The sequence below is a fragment of the Nannobrachium achirus genome (genome assembly GCF_963921795.1).
Source record: "Nannobrachium achirus genome assembly, chromosome: 24".
NCBI classification, from domain to species: Eukaryota; Metazoa; Chordata; class Actinopteri; order Myctophiformes; family Myctophidae; genus Nannobrachium; species Nannobrachium achirus.
In genome coordinates, this window is record NC_137831.1 from 36398839 (window position 1) to 36419771 (window position 20933).

At 43.3% G+C, this 20933-nt stretch overlaps 1 protein-coding gene across 6 annotated transcripts in view; it reads right to left on the bottom strand.

The window, feature by feature from the left end:
* LOC308280012 (peripheral plasma membrane protein CASK) overlaps positions 1 to 20933 on the bottom strand; it is a gene marked incomplete at its 5' end in the record, with an annotated part of 91750 nt that overhangs the window by 13203 nt on the left and 57614 nt on the right. For 2 of the 6 annotated variants that reach the window (XM_080720264.1, XM_080720263.1), the window contains 15 exons: positions 2443 to 2478; positions 2973 to 3041; positions 3240 to 3308; positions 4531 to 4616; positions 4864 to 4942; positions 6009 to 6197; positions 8055 to 8135; positions 8377 to 8454; positions 9271 to 9392; positions 11511 to 11528; positions 15404 to 15503; positions 15933 to 16016; positions 16680 to 16802; positions 17161 to 17336; positions 17931 to 18033. In XM_080720264.1, the coding sequence (XP_080576390.1) occupies positions 2443 to 2478; positions 2973 to 3041; positions 3240 to 3308; positions 4531 to 4616; positions 4864 to 4942; positions 6009 to 6197; positions 8055 to 8135; positions 8377 to 8454; positions 9271 to 9392; positions 11511 to 11528; positions 15404 to 15503; positions 15933 to 16016; positions 16680 to 16802; positions 17161 to 17336; positions 17931 to 18033 (1413 nt within the window). Of the gene's footprint in view, positions 1 to 2442; positions 2479 to 2972; positions 3042 to 3239; positions 3309 to 4530; positions 4617 to 4863; positions 4943 to 6008; positions 6198 to 8054; positions 8136 to 8376; positions 8455 to 9270; positions 9393 to 11510; positions 11529 to 15403; positions 15504 to 15932; positions 16017 to 16679; positions 16803 to 17157; positions 17337 to 17930; positions 18034 to 20933 lie in introns of all 6 variants that reach the window. The other 4 variants (XM_080720262.1, XM_080720266.1, XM_080720261.1 and 1 more) reach the window with 4 other exon arrangements.

Sequence of the window (20933 nt, forward strand, 5' to 3'; positions counted from 1 at the left end):
AGAGAGACAGAGAAAGAGAAAGAGACACACATAGACACAGAGAGCACAGTATTCTCCTTTAAGTTAAGTCATGAATGTTGGTACTTATGACCAGAGAGAGAGAGAGAGAGAGACAGAAGTTGGGGATTACGCAGAGACAAGGACAGTGTGAGAGGACATGATTGGTCAAGCTGTGCATGTGAGGTCACAGCTGATTGGCCAAGCTGTGGATGTGAGGGAACACTGCTGTGTACTCAGAACCTCCTGAGTGGACGAGGAGAGCAGCGGGGGGGGGGGGGGGGGGGATCTGGGCAGAAGCACACTAACAGAGGTGGAGCAAAAGAGAAGGAAGTGTTTGCCGGGAGAACCAACCGGAAGAAGGCGGGATTATAACAGCGACGGACAGAGAGACCAGACAGAGTCAGACAAAGCGTGGTACAACTTCACCGGTTGCGCTGGCATCCATTTGGCTGGTGGCTCACAAACAAACGTTTACCCTTTGTTTTATGTCAGTGATTCTCAGCCTATTCTAAATAAATCTAACTCTTGAGTGTGTACAAATTGAACCAAATAGACCCGGGGTCCATTTGGACCCATTTGTAGTCTAGAAGACAATTTATCGTTGGAGCGCCAAGTGTCGAACGGTGGTGTCGCACTACGTGTTTCACAACATTCTCAGTTTTGAGCATTCATACTGTCTGCGACTCACGTACACGACAGCAAAAAACGTAAACACAGAAGTGGATGTAGTCTCGTGCATCTTCCCAACTAACCACAGTACGCAAGAGGTCTACAATCCTCCACCGTTTTCTGTCGACACTTGCCACTAAAACACATAAATTGGCCTTCAGACAGAAGCCCCCTTTCCACTGCAAGGTGGAACCAGAACTGAACCTATTTTCTTGGTTCTGGTTTTGTTTCCATTACACAAGGTCCGGTTTCAGACAAGGTTCCTGGAACCTTTTTTCGGCCCTGCTCCTGGGGTAGAACTAAACTTTAGTTCTGGGAACCTATGGGCAGGGCCAGCAGCGCTGCTGCTCTTTTTTGGGACCTACCCAGTTCTGGTTATATGGAAATGTAAGCGGAACTTGGTCCCGGAACTTCACGGGTTCTTGAAAGTTCTTGGTTCTGTTCTGGTTCTAGTTCTGGGTGGGCCCTACAGTGGAAATGGGGCTGGAATTAGGGTCCCTATGTGGTTCCATTTGTACCCCGAGTTACAGAACCATGAGGGTCCCTTTTGTCGTGTTTTACTTCCATCCCACAGAACCAGAAATGGACGCCGCACTTTTGCTAGCTAGCGTGTGGGAACGAGGCACCGCTGGCATGACGGGGTCTACTTTTACGATGGTAGCAGGGAGGAGCCGGGGGAGGGGTCTACTTCTAGGAGAACGCACGGGGATGGGGGGGGGTCCACTCACAGACATCTTACCTTGATGGACAATTTGTCCTTGATAGCAGGTCTGGTGATCTATGGGTTAAGAGCATCACACACACACTTACACACATGATCATGCAGTAGATATCGTTTGGTGGATTACGAGAGGGACGACCCGTGACAAGACAAACAGTGTTTTACACGTACCGTTGTTTCCTGTTGAGATTGGCACATTTCCTGGGGCAAGCTGCCCAGATCACAATGTCACACGGGTCTTCTTATTTTTTCACTCGCAAAAAGCACCTGCAATGTAGTGCATTTGAAACTACATTGCAGTGCACATCATGGGGTGATCACTGCTTACCGCCTGCAAATTGTTTTTATTTTGGTTTATTTTATTGTTTATTTCGTTGCTGAATGAGGTCAGCAGACAAAGTGAAGTGAGTGAGATGAAAAAACCTGGGTGAAAAGTGCCAATCTCAACAGGAAACATCTGTATATGTGGGAAGTGTGTTGTTGTTGTGAGCGTCGGCTGCTCATCCCAAGCACTGTACTGTACCCATAGCAACAACAATTATTTGCGGTGTGGACCACTTGAGTAAAGGCCTGTCCATACTTTGACCGAAACCGAACTTTTCTGTCAAAATCTCCGGTTCGACTACAAAATGATGTTACTCGCGACTTCTGAAAAGCATACACCGAATGAGAGTTAGGAAATCGCAACTCACCGAACATATTGAAGATACTATGGACAGGCCTGAATCCTACGTTTTAACGGCGACTCTGGGCAACTATTTTCATGTTTTTGGGTGACGTTTTCCACCATCGCCTGCTATCGCCACACTGATAACTTTATTCAACTTCACGAATGTATACGCATATTCTCGCTGTGCAAGGTGTGTCAAGGCAAACAGGCGGAATATTTAGCATTTTCCAGGCGTTTATTCACGTCGCTTCGCAAATTCACCGGTGTGTAATGACTTTTAGAAGTGCCTGGTTGTGAAGAGGTGTTGGGCCAGGAGAGACTGGTGGAATATGAGGAGGATGAGGATGGAGAGTGGAGACTGTAAGGAGGAAGACAAACCCACCTGTCGACCTTTGGGCTGGATGGTTGACGGCAAGTCCTGAACACACAAACACAACATTTAGTTCACACAGGCTTCCTATGGAATCTACCTCAATACTACGCACTATGCTATGCTATGATACACTATGCCAGTGGTTCTCAAACTTTGACATTTGAAGGTCTCCCCTTAACTTTGACAGTGTACACTGTCAAAGTTACAGACTTGTAAGGGTCAAATTTAGACCTCCCTAAAGGAACCCACAGAGTCCCTGGAATCCACTTTGAGAAACACTGCACTATGCTATGCTATGCTGTGCTATACTTTTACTAATAATCTGTCACAATATGACAAATAACTGTGATTATTTATGTATATTTATTTATTTATTTTCATAGGAAATTGTGAAATATGGATAGAAATCACATTTTTGCTCAGCTTTTAGGCTTCGTATGCACAAATTGCACAGGACGGATAATAACTTTAATCTACAAAGAAATTACCAGTACCAAATAATCATAATAAAGAGGCCATATATTTGTGTGTGTTCCTACCAGGATGGAGCTTGTGACGCTGGTGTGTCCATTGGCAGGCGATTGTCGGGACAAGTCTGGCGAATCTTTCTGCACACACACAATCACACGCACGCACGCACGCACGCACGCACGCACACACGCACACACGCACACACGCACACACACACACACACACACACACACACACAGAGCATGAGTCCGCTACCTATTATGTTTAACCAGTGTGTGTGTGTGCGTGTGTGCATGTGTCTGTGTATGCATGCGTGTGTGCGTGCATTAGCGTACCTCACATGACATGGACTGGGAGCGGTAGCTGGGTACAATCTTAAAGGTGATGCTCCCTCTCATTTCCCTCTGTGGGCACAAGAAACAACACACACACATGTACATTAGGTTCTGACATTCTAGTGTACGCCTCAGGGCGACAAGCAACCTCCCCTCCTCGCCCTAAAGGACGAGGTTGCGCCACAGTGAGGTGGACATCAGGGATGTGGACATCAGGGATGTGGACATCAGGGCTCTCCATATATGGGCATAAAAGGGATTTGTTCCCCTGGCATCACAGGGATCACCATATCTCCATATATGGGCATAAAAGCGATGTGTTCCCCCTGGCATCACAGGGATCTCTCTAACAGGGCATCATTAATATTGATGACATTAGGGAACTCCATATATGGGCATAAAAGGTTTTCTGTTAGTGTGACATCGCAGTGAAGGCAGAGCGTGATGTCAGAGCGGCACACCCATTCTGGTAGAGTGGTTCCCCTGACATCACAGTGACATCAGAGCATGATGTCAGAGTGTACACGTCTACACAGACGGACGGACGAACGCGGACAAGCTGTGACGTTTCTCGTAGTAAACTGCGACCTTTGGTCGCAATCATATACCGGTATTCCTGAACAGCAGTGATTGTGTGTTCTGTGACCTGGGCGTTGTGGAGGATGAGTTTCATTTGGATTTTCACTGTCCACTGTGCAATGATGTAAGACTTCAGAATTCAGTTTTGTTTTGGAGGTCTGAATGTTGTAGTTGTATGTTCACCAGTAAATCCAAACCTGCCTGAGAACATCACATTCCCACCGTCACTGGTTTCTACTTTTATTACGCTTTGAAGCCTGTTTCTCAGTGATTTCAAATCCGCCTTCTTTCTATGTCCGGTCTGAAATGCTACCGGAAACCACTGCTATTGGCTGCAACCGCAACAAGGGCGGGTCTTCACTCGGCAGAACCAGAACCTAGAAACTAGAAACCCTACTTTAAAATTAATGGGACCATAATTTTCTAAACTAATATCATAATGATTTAAAAAATAATAATTTAAACTAATGATTGAAAACATAAAGTGTTTATGAAAGGGTTTACCAAGGTAATATAATCAAGTGTGAAGTTCTCCCAAAACCTCATTGACTCGAGATTATAATGTCTTACGACCGGGAGAAGGTGAAATAGCGACATCTGCTGGGCAGATTAATAGGAACAGCAGGCTGAACGAGAACCCCGGAAGTGAGCTTCAATTCCTTGACTCCCACGAGTGATGGAAAACACCGCGAGACGTGATTGGTGGACCTACCAGCATCTTCTGGAGCTGTTCTACCGTCTGATTGGCTACGCTGATGCCGTTGATTTCCCTGATCTCGTCTCCGACGTGCAGCGTGCCTGGAGGCAGAGAGAGAGAGAGAGAGAGAGAGAGAGAGAGAGAGAGAGAGAGAGAGAGAGAGAGAGAGAGAGAACACCATATTTGGTTGAGCGGAGTTCCTCAGGGATCTATCCTAGTGTATTTTCGGTTTTCTGTAATTGTGGGGAAAGCTTTTGCTGAAAACAGCAGATCAACAAACTCACAACGCGCCTCGTTGTGAACTTGTGACGCGTTGTGAGTTTGTCGATCCTGTGCGTGCGTGCTTACCTTGTCGATGGATCATTCCACCATGCATGATTCGGGCCACGATGCAGTGGTTGAGCTCGTTCATTTTCAGGGTGATTCCCTGTCAGGAGACATGAAGGGAATAGAACTTTGAATATCGTCTTTGTCGGGTGGAAATCTTGTATGTCCAAAACCGTTCGTTTTGTATATATCATTTTAAAAATGATTTAAACTAGTGAAAAACAGCCGATCTACAAGCACACAACGCCTCGCATCGCGAGGCGTTGTGTGCTTGTAGATCTGCTGTTTTCACTACTTTTGTGCGACGGGCTAGTATGATTGAGGGCTTTACTTTGCGAAAAAATTTACACATTTGAAACTTGGAGATACGAGGATTCTGCCCGACAATGACGATATACAAGGTTTCCGCTCGGCAGTGACGACATGCATTAGGCTTATCCCTACTAAGAACTGATCAAGCGATAAAGCCTCCTCCTTGCCTCCGCTTGGCTCAAACGCTAGAGCCGGGCTCGGGTTAGAATTCTGGGCCTGTGAAGGGCTCTCATATACTGTAATACCGGTAGCCATATACAGTATGTGCATGTAAATGTCTGTGTGCATGTGCGTTTGGGTGGACATTTGTACCTTTTTAACCATCTATGATGTAATTTACTGTATCAAAAATATATAGTTTCAGTCCTAAGTGTGGGCAGTTCAAATCATCAGTCAAATCATCAGACCCAAAAGAATATTTTGTTGTCGTTGGATAAGATTTTTCCATTGCCCCTATCCATGCCAAACTTTGCACACACACTCCTTGGCTGGCAAACCACAACCTCCGCCCCTGATTTCTCACATGGCCCTCTTCTAGCGCCACCATGAGGTTGCTAAAGACAATTTATGTATACATGCGACCTGACGGTCGCTTATCTCCCGATTAGGGATCGAGTCTTACAGGTATACTGTATTTTGTTTTGATTCTATTGTATTGATTGATCGTATTGTATTGTGTACATTTCTGCTTTGGCGATGTAAATGTATGTTTTCTCATGCCAATAAAGCCCTTTGAATTGAATTGAATTGAATTGAATTGAATTGAAATGAAATGAATTGAATTGAATTGAATTGAATTGAATTGAATTGAATTGAATTGAATTGAATTTGATTGAATTGTGTGCGTGTCTGACCATGGGCTCGTCCGTGTTCTTCTGGAACTGGACCAGGCGCACGCGGGTGACGTTCTCCAGGTCCATGTCTCCGCTGGTGCTCTCGGGGGAGTCTCCGTTCAGGTAGGGGGAGGTGGGCGGCGGGGTCACCCTCAGCGCCTCGTCACTGTACACCTCGTGGGCCACCACATCGTGGGTCTGGAGCAGGGCCTGGAGGGGACGATATGAACATTTCATATCACGATTATTGTGACAAGAGAAATCGCGATTTACGGTATTATCGCGATAACCCAAATCCATTATCTTGGGGCGGAACATTTGCCAAAAAATTGCAGATCTACAAGCTCTTGTGAGCTTGTAGATCGACTATTTTTTGGCAAAGACATTTGATAGAGAGTGAAAAAGAGACTGTATCAAGTATGTGTATTATTAGTACAATTATAAAGGTTTAAGCGGTACCGGATGCGATAATGGAGTCCGTAGGATACGGGGGTGAATACATTAAGAATCCGCAGCTTGTGATTGGCTGGTCAGGAGCGCTCTGCTGTGTTCACTTGTGGCTACAAGAAGAGTGGCTACTGAGTGGCAAAAAATACTTACTGGCCTTGACAGCCCATACATCCAAACAGAAAAGTCCTATCTGATTGCATTAAACGACGTTAAACAACGTTAAACTCACTTTGCCCACCTACTTTGTCACTCACTTTGCAACTCGATTTGCCACTCGATTTGCCATTCACATGTGCATACCCTCTATATAGCAACGATTACTCTACCGTAATAGGCGATACAGAGCTCTACAAAGAGCCCACCTCCAGTCCCTTTTAATAGAATGTTGTCCGATGGGTTTGTTCTGGTCCCAACGTGCCTCACGTTCCCAGCAGTCTGACGGTGTGACCACTAACCGTGCCGCTGATGTGTCACCACAATGCCACCAGGTGGGACATCCGCCCACACGCTGATTCTCTTCCGTCCTCGTTAATGAGCTGATACCTCCCTGTGCGCCTCTATCTGTCTGTCTGTGCCGCTGTTCCAAACCCCGCTAAGCTAAGCGTGCTAAGCAGCTTTGTCACGGAGTGTGTGTGTGTGTGTGTGTGTGTGTGTGTGTGTGTGTGTGTGTGTGTGTGTGTGTGTGTGTGTGTGTGTGTGTGTGTGTGTGTGCTTGTGTTACTATACTTATGAGAGCCAAAAGTCCCCAGAAGTATACAATAGCTTTACTTTTGAACATTTACCGGGTTCTCACAACGGAAATTGTGTTGTTTTTGAATGGTTAAAAGCACATCATCAGAGTTAAGGTCTTTGCACACTGCTGCGTTTTTTTATGTCAAATATCGGAGTGAATTTCAGAGCACATATATTAGGCATGCCACGATTCACTCAACTCACGGTACGATTCGAATCACGATTCAAGGTTCACGGTTCACGATTAACGATTTTTTTTAACATAACATTATTTTCCACAGAAAAAACCTCCCTCCCCCAAGCTATTAATCTCATATGTATTATATTTTCATAACATGTATTTAGCTACATTGCAAAAGTAACACACTTTTCATGTAAAAGTACTTAATGTGTGTGCAACAACTGTAAACATGCTTTCTTATTGTTTAGAACCTAGCTACTAGGGTTCACATGTTAAAAAAAAAAGAAAAAAGCTTTGGCTTTGATGCCATCTTAGAATAGACGCAGAAACATCACAATTTCTTTTTAATTAAATCGATTTGAATCGTGATTTGAATTGTTTTTTAGTTTTTTTAGTTTTTTCATGAATCGTGGCATGCCTAACGTAAATACAAAATTTACCTCACGTTATGTCGATTTTTGCAGCTGTTGCCCCTGCTTTCTCTCTGTCTCCTCTCTCTCCCTTTGCCTGTACAATCCGTCTTAGAACAAGGAGGGTTCCCGAAGGGTTCCCAGTTCGATCCCGAGCTCCCCCAGAGTTACCCCTAGTTGCTTCCGATGAGCCTGGCCATCGGTGTGTGAATGGGTGAATGTAAAGCACAATCTCTGTAAAATGCACCATTTACCATTTTAGTGTGTGAGCATGTGTGTGTGTGTGTAACCCACCATGAAGTGTGGCTGTGTGAGGATCCTTCGCAGTTCCTTGGCTTCCATGTTTTCGGGGTAACATGAGATGGTCTCCAGTACCTACACAGAAACAACATGAACACATACAGTAGAACACCCTATAGTGTTAATGTTGACAGCAAATTTTGATTTAGCTTCAGTCAGTCTTTTGAATAAAAGTCTCACATAATTTTTGTCGTATTTTAAGGATCTGGAAATGTTTTAGTTTTGGTTGACTGAATATCATACGACTTCAGTTATCGCTATCTTTATCGCGTCCGGTGGGAATGAAGTTTATAATGTGGAGTGTATAATGTGTCACCTCTTTGGCTCTCTGCACTCCGTCACTCGGAGGGTTTCTGATCTGGGGTGACGAGCGCGTGTTGATCTTGTCATACAGCTGCAACCATAAACAAACAATGCAATACATTACGTTATACATCTGTAACCATAAACAAACAATTTGTTACAATCAGAGCAGTGATTCTCAACCATTATTATTATTTTTGTATTATATCTTCTACATAGCACTGTGTTCTGTCTGTCATTCAATGTTATATGGGTTAAAAAAAAAGGTCCTTAATTGAAACAAGCCATAGGCTTTTTTGGGTGTATCTTTTAGTAGACCTTGTACCAGCGAACTGTACTGTCATGAAACTGTACCTTTTCCTATGCAAACTTCTAATAAAGTTTTCAATCAATCGATGACCTGATGAAGATGCATTGACACTGAAATGTCATCACGTTACTGCACCGTTATTATAAAAAAAAGCTTTAATTTTCCGAGTTCGCTTGAGTGCCTTCCTTCTTCACACCTTCATAAGTATCATTGGCAATACCTTGGAAGTAAGAAAGGCTCGATTTCTTTCCAACGCGAAAAGAGCCTATTGCAGAGGGTGTCCTTTTCCATGCATCAAGAAATGCATATGAATGTGCGCAGCGGTGCACAATGGTGTGAATGCGTTGCGTGCTTATGTGTGTTGTGTGCATTAGGTGTGCGTTGCTGTCCGCTCGCGAGCCTGGATCTTACTGTACTGGTAACGTACGTACGCGCCTTGTAATAGTAGCGGCCCGGGTTCGCCTCCCAGGTGTTTCCTTGTGGCACACGCTACAACATGGTGGCAGTGGCCCTATAGACGGCGGGCAGTGCCCTGAGCGGGAGTCGACAGCTTGTTACCCGGTGATGCCTCGCGGCCGAATGTACACTACCACTTACGTCCAGCAGGGTGTGTAGGTGCTGGTCCTGGAACACGCTGTGCAGGAAGTCCATGTCCTTCTCACTGCAGTCTGTCAACGCGTGGATCTCCTCCAGGCTGTCTAGAACCTGAGACACTGCCCCTGCGCACACACACACACACACGCACACGCACACGCACGCACACACGCACGCACGCACACACACACACACACACACACACACACACACACACACACACACACACACACACACACACACACACAGAAATGTGCAGACACACACACACACACGCAAAGATTGGTTAAACCTGAACACAAACCAAATAAGATACACACACAGATAGAACAAGATACAAGAATGCCACACACGCATACATACGCACGCACACTCGAACACGCAGGGCCCCATTTCCGTTCATGCCTTACCCCTTTATCCCTAAACCTCTTTGCGTTTTCTTTACTATTTTGAGAAAAGAAAAACATTTTCAAATACTTCAAATAGCTGATCTGCAAGCTCACAACGTGTCAATGTAGATCGGCTACTTAAACTATTTAAAAATGTTTTTAAATATTAAAAAAGGCAAAGAGGTTTGGGATAAGGGGTAAAGCATGGACAAAAATATAGCCCACAGTCTCTGCAAATACTTAGAAACTTCAGGCAAAATAAAAATGCAAACAGTCAAACATTCATTGAACTCCACTAAACCACACATCCACGGGCAGGCAAACCATGAACAAAAAGACCCCAAATACCGAAAACATCACCCAACAACATCTCAAGTCAATCACGACAACTAACACAGAACCGCAAGAGCATGTATACACGCACACGCGCACACACACACACGCACGCACACACGCACACGCACACACACGCACGCACACACGCACACGCGCGCACACACACACACACACACACACACACACACACACACACACACACACACACACACACACATACACACACAAATACCTGCTGCATCGACCCAAGCATGCAGCGGAGCCAGAGAAGACAGCAGTACAATATGCATCAATGTGAGATATATAGAAACATGTCAGCAACACACTGCACTTCAGCGCCATCCGGTGGTCGTTAAAAGTACCCAACCCCAGTCAAAGCATAGGTTAATTCTCCTGGTCAATGATTACTCCACTTCAAGTGAAAGTAGCTCTGTCAAATAGCCTATGTACTTGAGTTAAGTACTTGCTTAAAATAAATCATATTTGAACTCCCAAGCACTTGGCATTACATTTAGTTTGGCCTGGTTCCTCTTTCTTATGTAATATTGGACAGTTCTTAAACGTAATTAAATTGCAACTTTAAAAATGTGCAGAAACCCTGTATGCACTTATACTGTATGTTGGTTTGTTTACTGTTGAGTGAGAAAATCTCGGTAATCTGTGGAACCCCCTGGAGGGACATGGAGCTTGGCCTACATCTGGCCCACTGTACATCTATGCCTACATCTCCGAGTCCGACCCCCAGTTTGGGAACAACTGGGCTAGACCACTTTGGTAGAGGATTGGATTGTGTAGTAGTCACCTTGCCTTTAACATAATAATATACCAATAATAATAAAGAAATAGATCATTCAACATAATATGCTCCTCATTGTACAGTTTTAGCCCACAAAACAAACACAAAGTGTAAATAATAGAACATCACCAAAACCAGAGTTTTTATAATAAAATGTGTCAACTTCCTGTTGATTTGACAATTTTGTTGATCCATGGATCCAGTCCGGATTTCTTTTCCTACCAATTACTGTAAAAGGATGAAGTGTCTTGCTCAGAGACACCTTAACAGCCGTGGCTGTCCATCATATCGCCTAGTGTCCGTTTGTCCAAAGTTTGTTGCAAACCCAGGGTCACATTGCGGGACAAGGGAGCTTGGCCTACATCTGGCCTACATCGCTGCACAAAGCGCCCAAAGTTTGTTGTACGCCCAGGGTCACATTGGCCAAGCTTCACGGGACGCTTCATGAAATTAACTCATAAATAGCACCGCTCACTTCACACTGGGTGTGATTTTTTTCCTGTTTGATCAGCCATTTTCCACAAAGGTTTTCGCCAGAGTGGATCCTGGAGTTTAGGTGGTTGAATTAAAGTATATGGGGTTGAAGTTATTGAACACATTTTGATTAACGAACTGCAAACATCCCCAAAAGAACCATTGATACACGCAAGGAACCCAGCGGATAAGAACAAAGATGGATGGATGATGACACACACTTAAGAGAGAGGGGCAGGGATACATACTTTCAGCGGCTAGCAGTCCTACACAACAGCGCAGCACAGTGGCGGGAGGAGGATATGCAAGCACAGGAGGAGGGAGAGAGAGAGAGAGAGAGAGAGAGAGAGAGAGAGAGAGAGAGAGAGAGAGAGAGAGAGAGAGACTGAAATTAGGGGAAGGGGCTTTGATAAAATACAAGCGACATAAGAGGAACACGGGAGCTGTCCAAAAATACAGAGAGAGAGAGAGAGAGAGAGAGAGAGAGAGAGAGAGAGAGAGAGAGAGAGAGAGAGAGAGGTGCTAGAGAGGGGGAAATAAAACAAGCAAAAGCAGCCATATATAGTAACGAAGTCATGATGTCATCCCCCGGTTCGCAGAAGTAATTTTTCTTTGGAGAATAATATTGAGTCATCTTAAAATTGTCTCATATAAGCATTGTGGTCCAAAAATAATAATAAGATGTTGTTGGGGAGGTGGCTCTGTATGGTTTATGATAATCAGTCACTCATATTTGATGTAGTCTGTTTCTAGCGAAAATGTAACTAAATCGGTGACAGTAACATTAGTGTTTTCTCACCATCAGTTGATTCTTCATATCCATATGAGTCAAACCGCTGAGATCATTTGTTTATGTTTGGAACACAGTTCTTATATGACGCATATGAAAAAAGTCTATGGGAATTCAGAATGGGGGAAAAAAACAGGAACCAGGTAGGATGTGTAAATGCAGGTAAAACGTTGTTCTCTATAACTACTGTATATCTGACAATGGAAAAAAGTATTTACAGTGTATTGTTTTAAATGCTATTTCTTAAAGCAGCACTTTTCCCTCTTTTCCCATATCTTCATATTTTCACAGTATCTGCGTCTCATTGGTGGGCTGTGGGCAGTTCAGAAACCTGCGTGCCAATTTTGTTATATTGTATTAACATACTCTACCATAGATGTTATACATTTAGTTAGTAGTTGTATTGCATTAACATACTCTACCATACAGATATACTCGTTATATTGTATTAACCCTGCAAGACCGAATTAATTTCTACTGGCCAAAATAAATCAGATGGTGTTGTAGCAGTCCTAATCACAGGAAAATGTAATGTTAAAAAATTAATAATGTTTTTGTAAGGTTTTATAGCCATAAATCATAAATCATAAATCATGCTCTAATTTGCATGTTGGGGATATTTTTCACAATATTAACATATGCACATGTTCTAGACATTCTAATGATCACGAAAAAAATATTACAGGCATTTTCCTTATGTTTTAGTGAGGAATAGCTTCAGTTAAAAAGTGAGATGTTGTTCGTCCAGACGCTGGAATTTCTCTGGGAGGTGTGAATGTGAATGTGAAAAAAGAACAGGAAAACTAATTATAACATTTTTTTTTAAATGATTGAAAAAATGTTGCCAAAAACGCTGGGCCTTGCAGGGTTAACTATATATAGGGCTGTCACAATCGTCTAATTGCAATTATTTGACATAATCGTGATTATTTTTCATAATCTTCATAATCGTTTCTACGTTGAAAAATAGCAGATCTACACGCGTTGTGAGCTTGTAGATCGGCTATTTCCACTATCAATATTATTTTATAAATAGTATAAAGTTGGCAAATATGTCATAATTTCTTTGTATAGGTTGTAGGTTGTATAATTGTAGGTTATGTGTCATATCTACCATGTGCAACTTCAAAGCCTACAAGCCAAACAGAAATGTAATTGTCAATGACAAAAACACAATTAAATCGTTAATTGCAATTATTTGAGTGACAATTAATCGTCATGTAAAATGTCATCGTGACAGCCCTAAGTATATACAGTAACATGTATCTGTCATACACTTTAAAAAGGATAAAATATAATGTTATTCATAAAACTAAGTCACTTTAAGGTGAACTTGTCGTGTGGGGGAAGTGTCTGTAGCGACTAGTGAACATGTCCCACTAACAGGTCATTGACCCCTCCACAGGCCTGTGGCGGTGGAGGCCTTTTTATTTTTATAAAGCTAAAAACAGAAAGTATTGACAAAGCAACTTTCTCCATTTATGTTACAGCTTGACCACAAGGGGCAAAGCACTACTAGTGGACGTGTGTTAAAAAAAAAAGAAACAAAAGAAAAAAGAAGAAAAAAGAAGAAAAAAAATTGTAAAAAAAAGTCATAAGGTAATATGATAATAAATGACCCTGCTTTCTTTTTGGATATTGTGGAAATTGTCACTTTTCAGAAAATAAATAAATACAAATAAAATAAATAAGCATCCAATAAGTTATTATTTATTCATAAGCTCTTGCTAATACTTTTCATTGGTTCAAAAAACCCACAGAAACCACTTTTTACTAAAAAATATACATCCACAAATGGCAGATCTATCGATGTGACGTGTTGAAGATCTGCTTGTGGAGAGATATTTTTTTAGTTTTAGTAAAGTATTTATTTGCTATGCATATCGTTGCTGTCGGGTGGAGACCTTGTATGTCCAAAACCGTTCCTGAATATTTGATCTACAAGCTCACTAGGGCTCACATAGCGAGGCGTCGTGTGCTTGTAGATCTGCTATTTTCGCTGCTATTGTGTGACACTCACAATCTTTAAGTATCGCATTCATTCACAAACAAACATACACATTTGAAACATTTGGAGATACAAGGTTTGTGCCCGACAAGTGACAATATGCAGCCAGTGTGGTTTGTGGCTGTTGGGAAGTGAAAGTCTGCGGTTGGAGACAGGGGAAGTGATCCTAATTGGGCAATTTCACCGTCCTGTTTTAGCCAATCAGTGGCATCTATAAACAGAACGACACACTTCCTCGTTGCTGTGTTTGCATTCTTTTTAAACTATATTGTCCTACCATATCACCCCCCTCTTCCTAAACCCTATAGTATATGCTGCTGTACTTAGTTGAGTGGAGTCCCCCAAAGATCTATAAGACTGCCAAAGACCAGAGCCCGGAACCGAGAACTGAGCCGGGTCCAAGATATCGACGTGTCCCTGGCCTCGGGCACGGGTCTGATCAGTTTGATTTGAAAAAGATAGATCGGTATGGAACCAACGACCAGCTGTTTTATTAAACTATTTAACAGTCGGTTACAAAATAAGCAATCACGCTCCAATATCCATATTGTCTGTTCTTGCGTAATGAATGCGACACGTTTGACGTTAAACAGTCGATCGAAATGTCAAGCACACTGCACTGCTGAATGCCACAGAGGCTTTCTTTAGGGAGGGGAAACTCAAAACAAAAGCCACCGGGACAGTTGCATGTTGGAACGTCATGTGTGGCTGAGACCTCCACTCGGGAAGCTCTGCTGGCTTGTCTCGAATCCACGGTGAAATGAGAGACACGGATCGAACCGGGCCTGATAACTTGGAATTATCCTGGGGTCCGTTTCGGACCCGGTCCAGTTTTTCTCTGTCCCGCTTCGGACAGGGTCCAATTATCCAAGGATCCGTTTCGGATCAGGGTCCCGTAGTTTCTCATTTTCATCAGGTACAATCGGACCGTTCCAATTATCCACGGGTCGGTTTCGTAAGTAAGTACGGTAAGTAAGTAAGTAAGTAAGTAAGTACGGTAAGTAAGTAAGTAAGTAAGTAAGTAAGTAAGTAAGTAGGCCTAAGTAAGTAAATAAGTAAATAAGTAAGCAAGTAAGCAAAATGAGTAAATTAATAATTTGAACCCTTGACGGGTGAACGAATGCACCACTTCCAATAATCGTTTACATCCACCCATCCTTGTGTTCCAAATGCAAAGTTTTTACAATTCCCAAGAATCGCACATCATTTGTGACTGCGCTGTGACTAAACGTTTGTGTCAAGATCCAAACGGACCGTGTCACCTGATAACAGTACGGAGCCAGGCCTCATCACAAGGGATGTGGCGCCCCCTGCAGGGTGGGAGGGGGAGGGGCGGGGCTTACCTGAGGAGGTGGGGTCGTCAGAGAAGTCCGGCAGCTCCTCAGGCGGGTCGCCGTAGTAGGAGTTGAACTTGTGGCTGGAGACGGCCGCCAGCACTGCACCCTGGGAGACGCATGGATGACATCACACTTCATAAAAGGTGCTGCAAGTGATGCTATTTGTTCAAGTAAACTGTGTTAAATAGCTCTATATTGTGATAGTACTCGTTGCCATAGAGTGTTTGTTCAGTAACAGTGTTAAAGGAGTAGTTCACCCCCAAAATGACTTTTTTTAATTGTTTACTCATTACTAATTTGCTATAATCAATTTTTTGTCTTAGGAAATATATATATATTTTTTTTTAGTGAACTCAAGTCTCTATGGCGTGAGTAATCAATAGAAAAAAAGTCATTCTGGGGGTGAACTACTCCGGAACATCTCTATATCTTTATAGCTACATCTTTATATATGATAGTAATCAATGCTATAGAGTGTTTAACTATATACATTTATAAATGTAGAAAAAATGGGGGGGTGACGAAGGTGACGTACCTTCAACTTCCTCCTGGCATTGAACTTTCTGAGCTGCTCCACCGTCTCTGGGAGATGGATCTTGTACGCATACCTGTCCCTCTCCTAGAGACACAAGATATGAACCATTATGAAAGATATGAGAGTAGGGACGTGGTGTATGTGGATCATTATTGCATGGCTTGGATGAACACTTGAAGCTGTCAGTCTATTGATATGCCTATTATTTGTGAATAATGACCACTGAACTCAACAACAGACCGATGTCTAATGAAAGATTAGACATTAGAGCACCTGACTCTAGGGCTGTCACAATTATGACATTTTACATGACTATTGCGATTGCGATTAAAGATTTAATTGTGTTTTTGTCTTGACAGTTACATTTCTGTTTGGCTTTTAGGCTTTCAAGTTGCACAGATGACACAGATATGACACATAACCTAAATATACAAAGACATTACAGACATATTTGACAATTTTATACTTAAAAAAGAACATTGATTGTGGATATAGCCGATCTACAAGCTCACAACACGTCACATAGGCATCGCGACATGGTGTGATCTTGTAGTTCTGCTATTTCCACTATTCTTTAAAATACATGAAAAATGTTCAACATGGAAACGATGATGACGATTATGACAAAAGAATTGCGATTATGTCAAATAATTGCGATTAGAAGATTAAGTAATAATTGTGACAGGCCTGTCTGACTCATATCAATCTGCATTGCATTGCGTGCGTGCATGCGCGTGTGTAACGTACCTTAAGCCAGGGGTGGTTGAGGGCCTCGTAGACGGTGATCCTCTCTGCAGGGTCCAGCATCAGCATGCGTCGCACCAGGTCCTTAGCACTCTCTGAGATGTGACTCCACTGGCGCGGGTTCATCTTGACACGCACGGGCATACAGGCACACACACACAAGCAGCACACAGACACAGAAGGGAAAACGCACCACGCTCTCAGATGGGTGTAGGGAACGGTCGACACTCCTTTAAGGTGGGGTTTTGTAAATCAACTACTACTACCTTCTAATTCCCCCCAACTACTCAAAAGCCAGTATACGTAGCCATGCCAGGCTAATACAGCATGGAATTGTGGACAAAATCTCATCCAACGACAACAAAACATTCAACGTTTCGGGTCCGAGAGGCTAAATCTCATCGAATGGCAAATAAACAACGGACCCTTGACACAGGAAAAAAAGGGTTGAAAAAAATGGAAATTTTGGAAAATCAACTACTACCTTGTATTTCCCTTTAATGATGGCCTCGAAGAGGCGCTCCTTGGTGCCGTAGAAGGGCAGGCATCCAGACAGCAGGATGAACAGGATGACGCCACAGCCCCACACGTCCACCGGCTTGCCGTACGGCTCCCTCTTCACCACCTCCGGGGCCATGAAGTGAGGGGTGCCCACGCGGCCTGGTGGGGGTGGGGGTGTAGGGGGTAAAAACGGTTAGTGAGAAGTGATCGGATCAATCGGGTATGAAAAATATATATATATAATCAATCATAAGAATAAGGTAATCGACGATGCCATGGATGGCATAATTACAGGCAAAAAATACAATAATGCATATCTCGTGCCTTGTTTTACTATATCAAGGAGTTCATTAAATTATTAAACTAAAATAAGATACCTGAAAATGACATGAACTGTTAAGGAGAGTTCATGTTCACCCCAAAAAATACTTATTTTCTATTAATTAAACACCCCATGAAGCCTTGAATTTATGGAGACTTTGGTTTTAGTTACTGTTGCATTCCTGAGCCAATCATTTTATGATAGACTCCATTTAGTCTCTCGAGAAGTCTTGAATCTCAAGAATTCAAGGCGGATGTGTAATTGATAGACTATAAGTCATTTTTTGGGGGGTGAACTACTCCTTTAATATGCTTTGTTGCACTGGCAATAGCCGATCTACACGCTCACAGCGTGTCGCTCTGCAATGTGTTGTGGACTTGTGGATCGGCACAACAAGGTGTAAATGAGCTCGCAAAACGTCCACAGCGTACCTCCAGCCACCAGTCCGGACTCTCCCAGCTGGATGGCCACTCCAAAACCTCCCAGTTTGACCGGGGCAGAGTTCTCCTTGGAGGCCAGCAGCACACAGTGAGGCTGTGGAGACAGAAAATAAAGAAAATACAAACCATCATTAGTGTGGTTGCTATAGGCAACACCCTATTGTTCTCAGTCCAAGAGGATTTGACAAACAGCAAAGTGAAGCTGCTTTTTGTTAACTTTTTGTTAACAGAAAAGTGAAGCTTTTAGTCATGCTTCACACACTGTTGTCATGCTTCACATCACAATATATAATACTAGTAAGACACCTCAGGGCGACAAGCAACCTCGTCCTAAAGGGCGAGGTCACGCCACAGTGATGTGGACATCAGGGTTGTGGACATCAGGGATCTCCATATATGGGCATAAAAGGGATTTGTACCCTGGCATCACAGGGATCTCCATATCTCCATATATAGGCACAAAAAGGATTTGTTCCCCCTGGCATCACAGGGATCTCTCTAACAGGGCATTGTTAATATTGATGACATCAGGGAACTCCATACATGGGCATATAAGGGATTCTGTTAGTGTGACATCACAGTGAAGCCAGAGCGTGATTTTTTATTGGCCTAAAATGTTGTCTATATATATACCGGTATACACATTCATGAATCCACCTGCTGACCGCATGTCAGAATTGAGATTCTTTTTTTTATAGGGGGTAAAGGTTTGGGCCCAAGCACTTATTAGACCCTCCAGAAAAACGCGGGCAAAAATCCTTGATTATGCGGGCTAAAATCCTTGATTTTGCGGGCAAAAATCCTTGATTATGCGGTGAATTATGCGGGGTTTTTGTGTGAATTTTTGAAAGTTGCGATTAAATGCGAAATTATGCGAAATATGCGGGAACTTAAAAAACATATTTATAGCCTATGTACAGTATATATGTTACAGGGTAAATGGGTAACTCAGGGAGACCTCGGTAAGAGCGCTCGTTTTGTAGTTCACCACACACTAATCACCACCAGATGGCGACGTCAGCCACTGGATAAGAGAGTTACGTCACGCTTTGAACTCGCCGCAGACCGGAAGTGTTTACTCTTTATTTACTAGCCTAGCCTAGCCTAGCCTAGCCTAGCCTAGCCTAGCCATTAGCTCCATTGTAGTCACTTGGACAGGGCGTTTAACGTGCGCTTGCCCAGGCCTTACGGCCTGGGCATAAATATAACGATTGCATTCACCACGGCTTCGTAACTCGCGCGGCGCTCCGCCGGCCGCGCGGCCCTGGCCCGCTCTTCGCGGCCACTCGCGCCTGCGGCGCTCGGGGGCGAAGAGCAGGACCAAGGTCCGCTGGCCTTCGCGCCGCTTGGGGCTTCGTGGACCCAGGGGGGCCTCGTAACTCGTTTGGGCTTCGTGGATACAGGGGGGCTTCGGTAGCCGCTCGCAGTGTCGTGGACAATAGAGCGGCGCACCGCCTGGAGTACGTTGTATTGGCGACCGCTTGCTCCGCCCCGTGCCGCACCACGAGTGCTCCGCGTCTCGAATGCCCTGGTTCTCTTTAAAACCGTGACATATATACATATTATAATAAAAATTGATAACTATTAATTAAACCACTTTAATATACAGTACACTGGCTATTTGGAAATAGACAATCTACAAGCTCACAACATCACTAAGTAGTCATCAAAGTAGTCAAAACACGAATTTAAGGGTCCTTGAGTGAATTGAGAAATGCAAAACAGACTTTTTTGACTGCCTTTCATTATTTTCAAGGCAAAAAAACAAACCTCTGTCAAATATCTGCAATTTAATTACCTTAATGGGCTACATCAAGGCAAAAATAATTACCCTATGGCCTATGCGATTGCTAAGGATACAGCTCACTGCTAAAGCAAAACTCTGGTTTATTTATGTGGTTTTGCTCTCTCTAAAGGGATTTAAGGGATTAAAATGTTATGCATTCAATTGCTGTTCCTATCCATCCATGGAATACTGCGTGCTACTTTTTTTCGGAGAGGTGCTCGTTTGCTTTGAACGGCAACGACACAACGTTTCAAACGGAGTACAATGGAGACCTCAAAACAAGTAGGATAAACTTTAATTTGTCGTTTCTTGAAGTTTGAGGACCGAGGAAGAGTGTGTTATTCTAGCGTCACGTTGGCGAGGGCCAACGCTCATACCGTATAGCCTACATTATGCCTGCATCTCTCTCTCTGTCTGCCTGCAGTTCTCACGGTGCAGCGTGCACGCAATCGCACGGCACACACACACACACACACACACACGCACACACACACACACACACACACACACACACACACACACACACACACACACACACACACAGAGAGGAGCCATGTGTTTCTCAGCGCATCATTGTTTTGCTTCTGTTTTGTGTCTGAACGTGATTGAACGGTGAAGCATGACTATACTTTTATGCGAAAAAGTGCGGGGATTGTGAAATCAAGCGATGCCCGCATATTTCGCATATTTTCCGCGGAAATATGCGAAATATGCGGTGAATATGCGGGGATTGTGAAATCATGCGAGCCCCCGCATAATCAGCGGCATTTATTGATTATTGCGGGAAATTCTGCGATCGCATAATCGCGTTTTTCTGGAGGGTGTAACTTATACTATAAAGGAAAAAATACCCCCCAAAAACTCTGCTTTAAGTAGCATGTGAGGGGTCAAACTAGTGGTTTTTAATTATTCTGAATCCATTGTAAGCATTTGTTTTGCGTGAAAAACATTCCTTGGGATAAAAATGCCCCCCCAAAAATTGTGAAAAGTGATGACTCATCACTAAAGCATAGTTTTTTTGCAAAATTCTTTTAGGCCAAGGAAAATTTGTCATGCCAAACAAATGCTTGCAATGGATTCAGAATCATTAAAAACCTCTAGTTTGACCCCTCACATGCTACTTAAAGCAGATGTCTGGGGGTATTTGTTTCCTTTATGTATGGTGTATAGTAAATGAATGGGCTGCACACTTTCACCCCCATAAAATA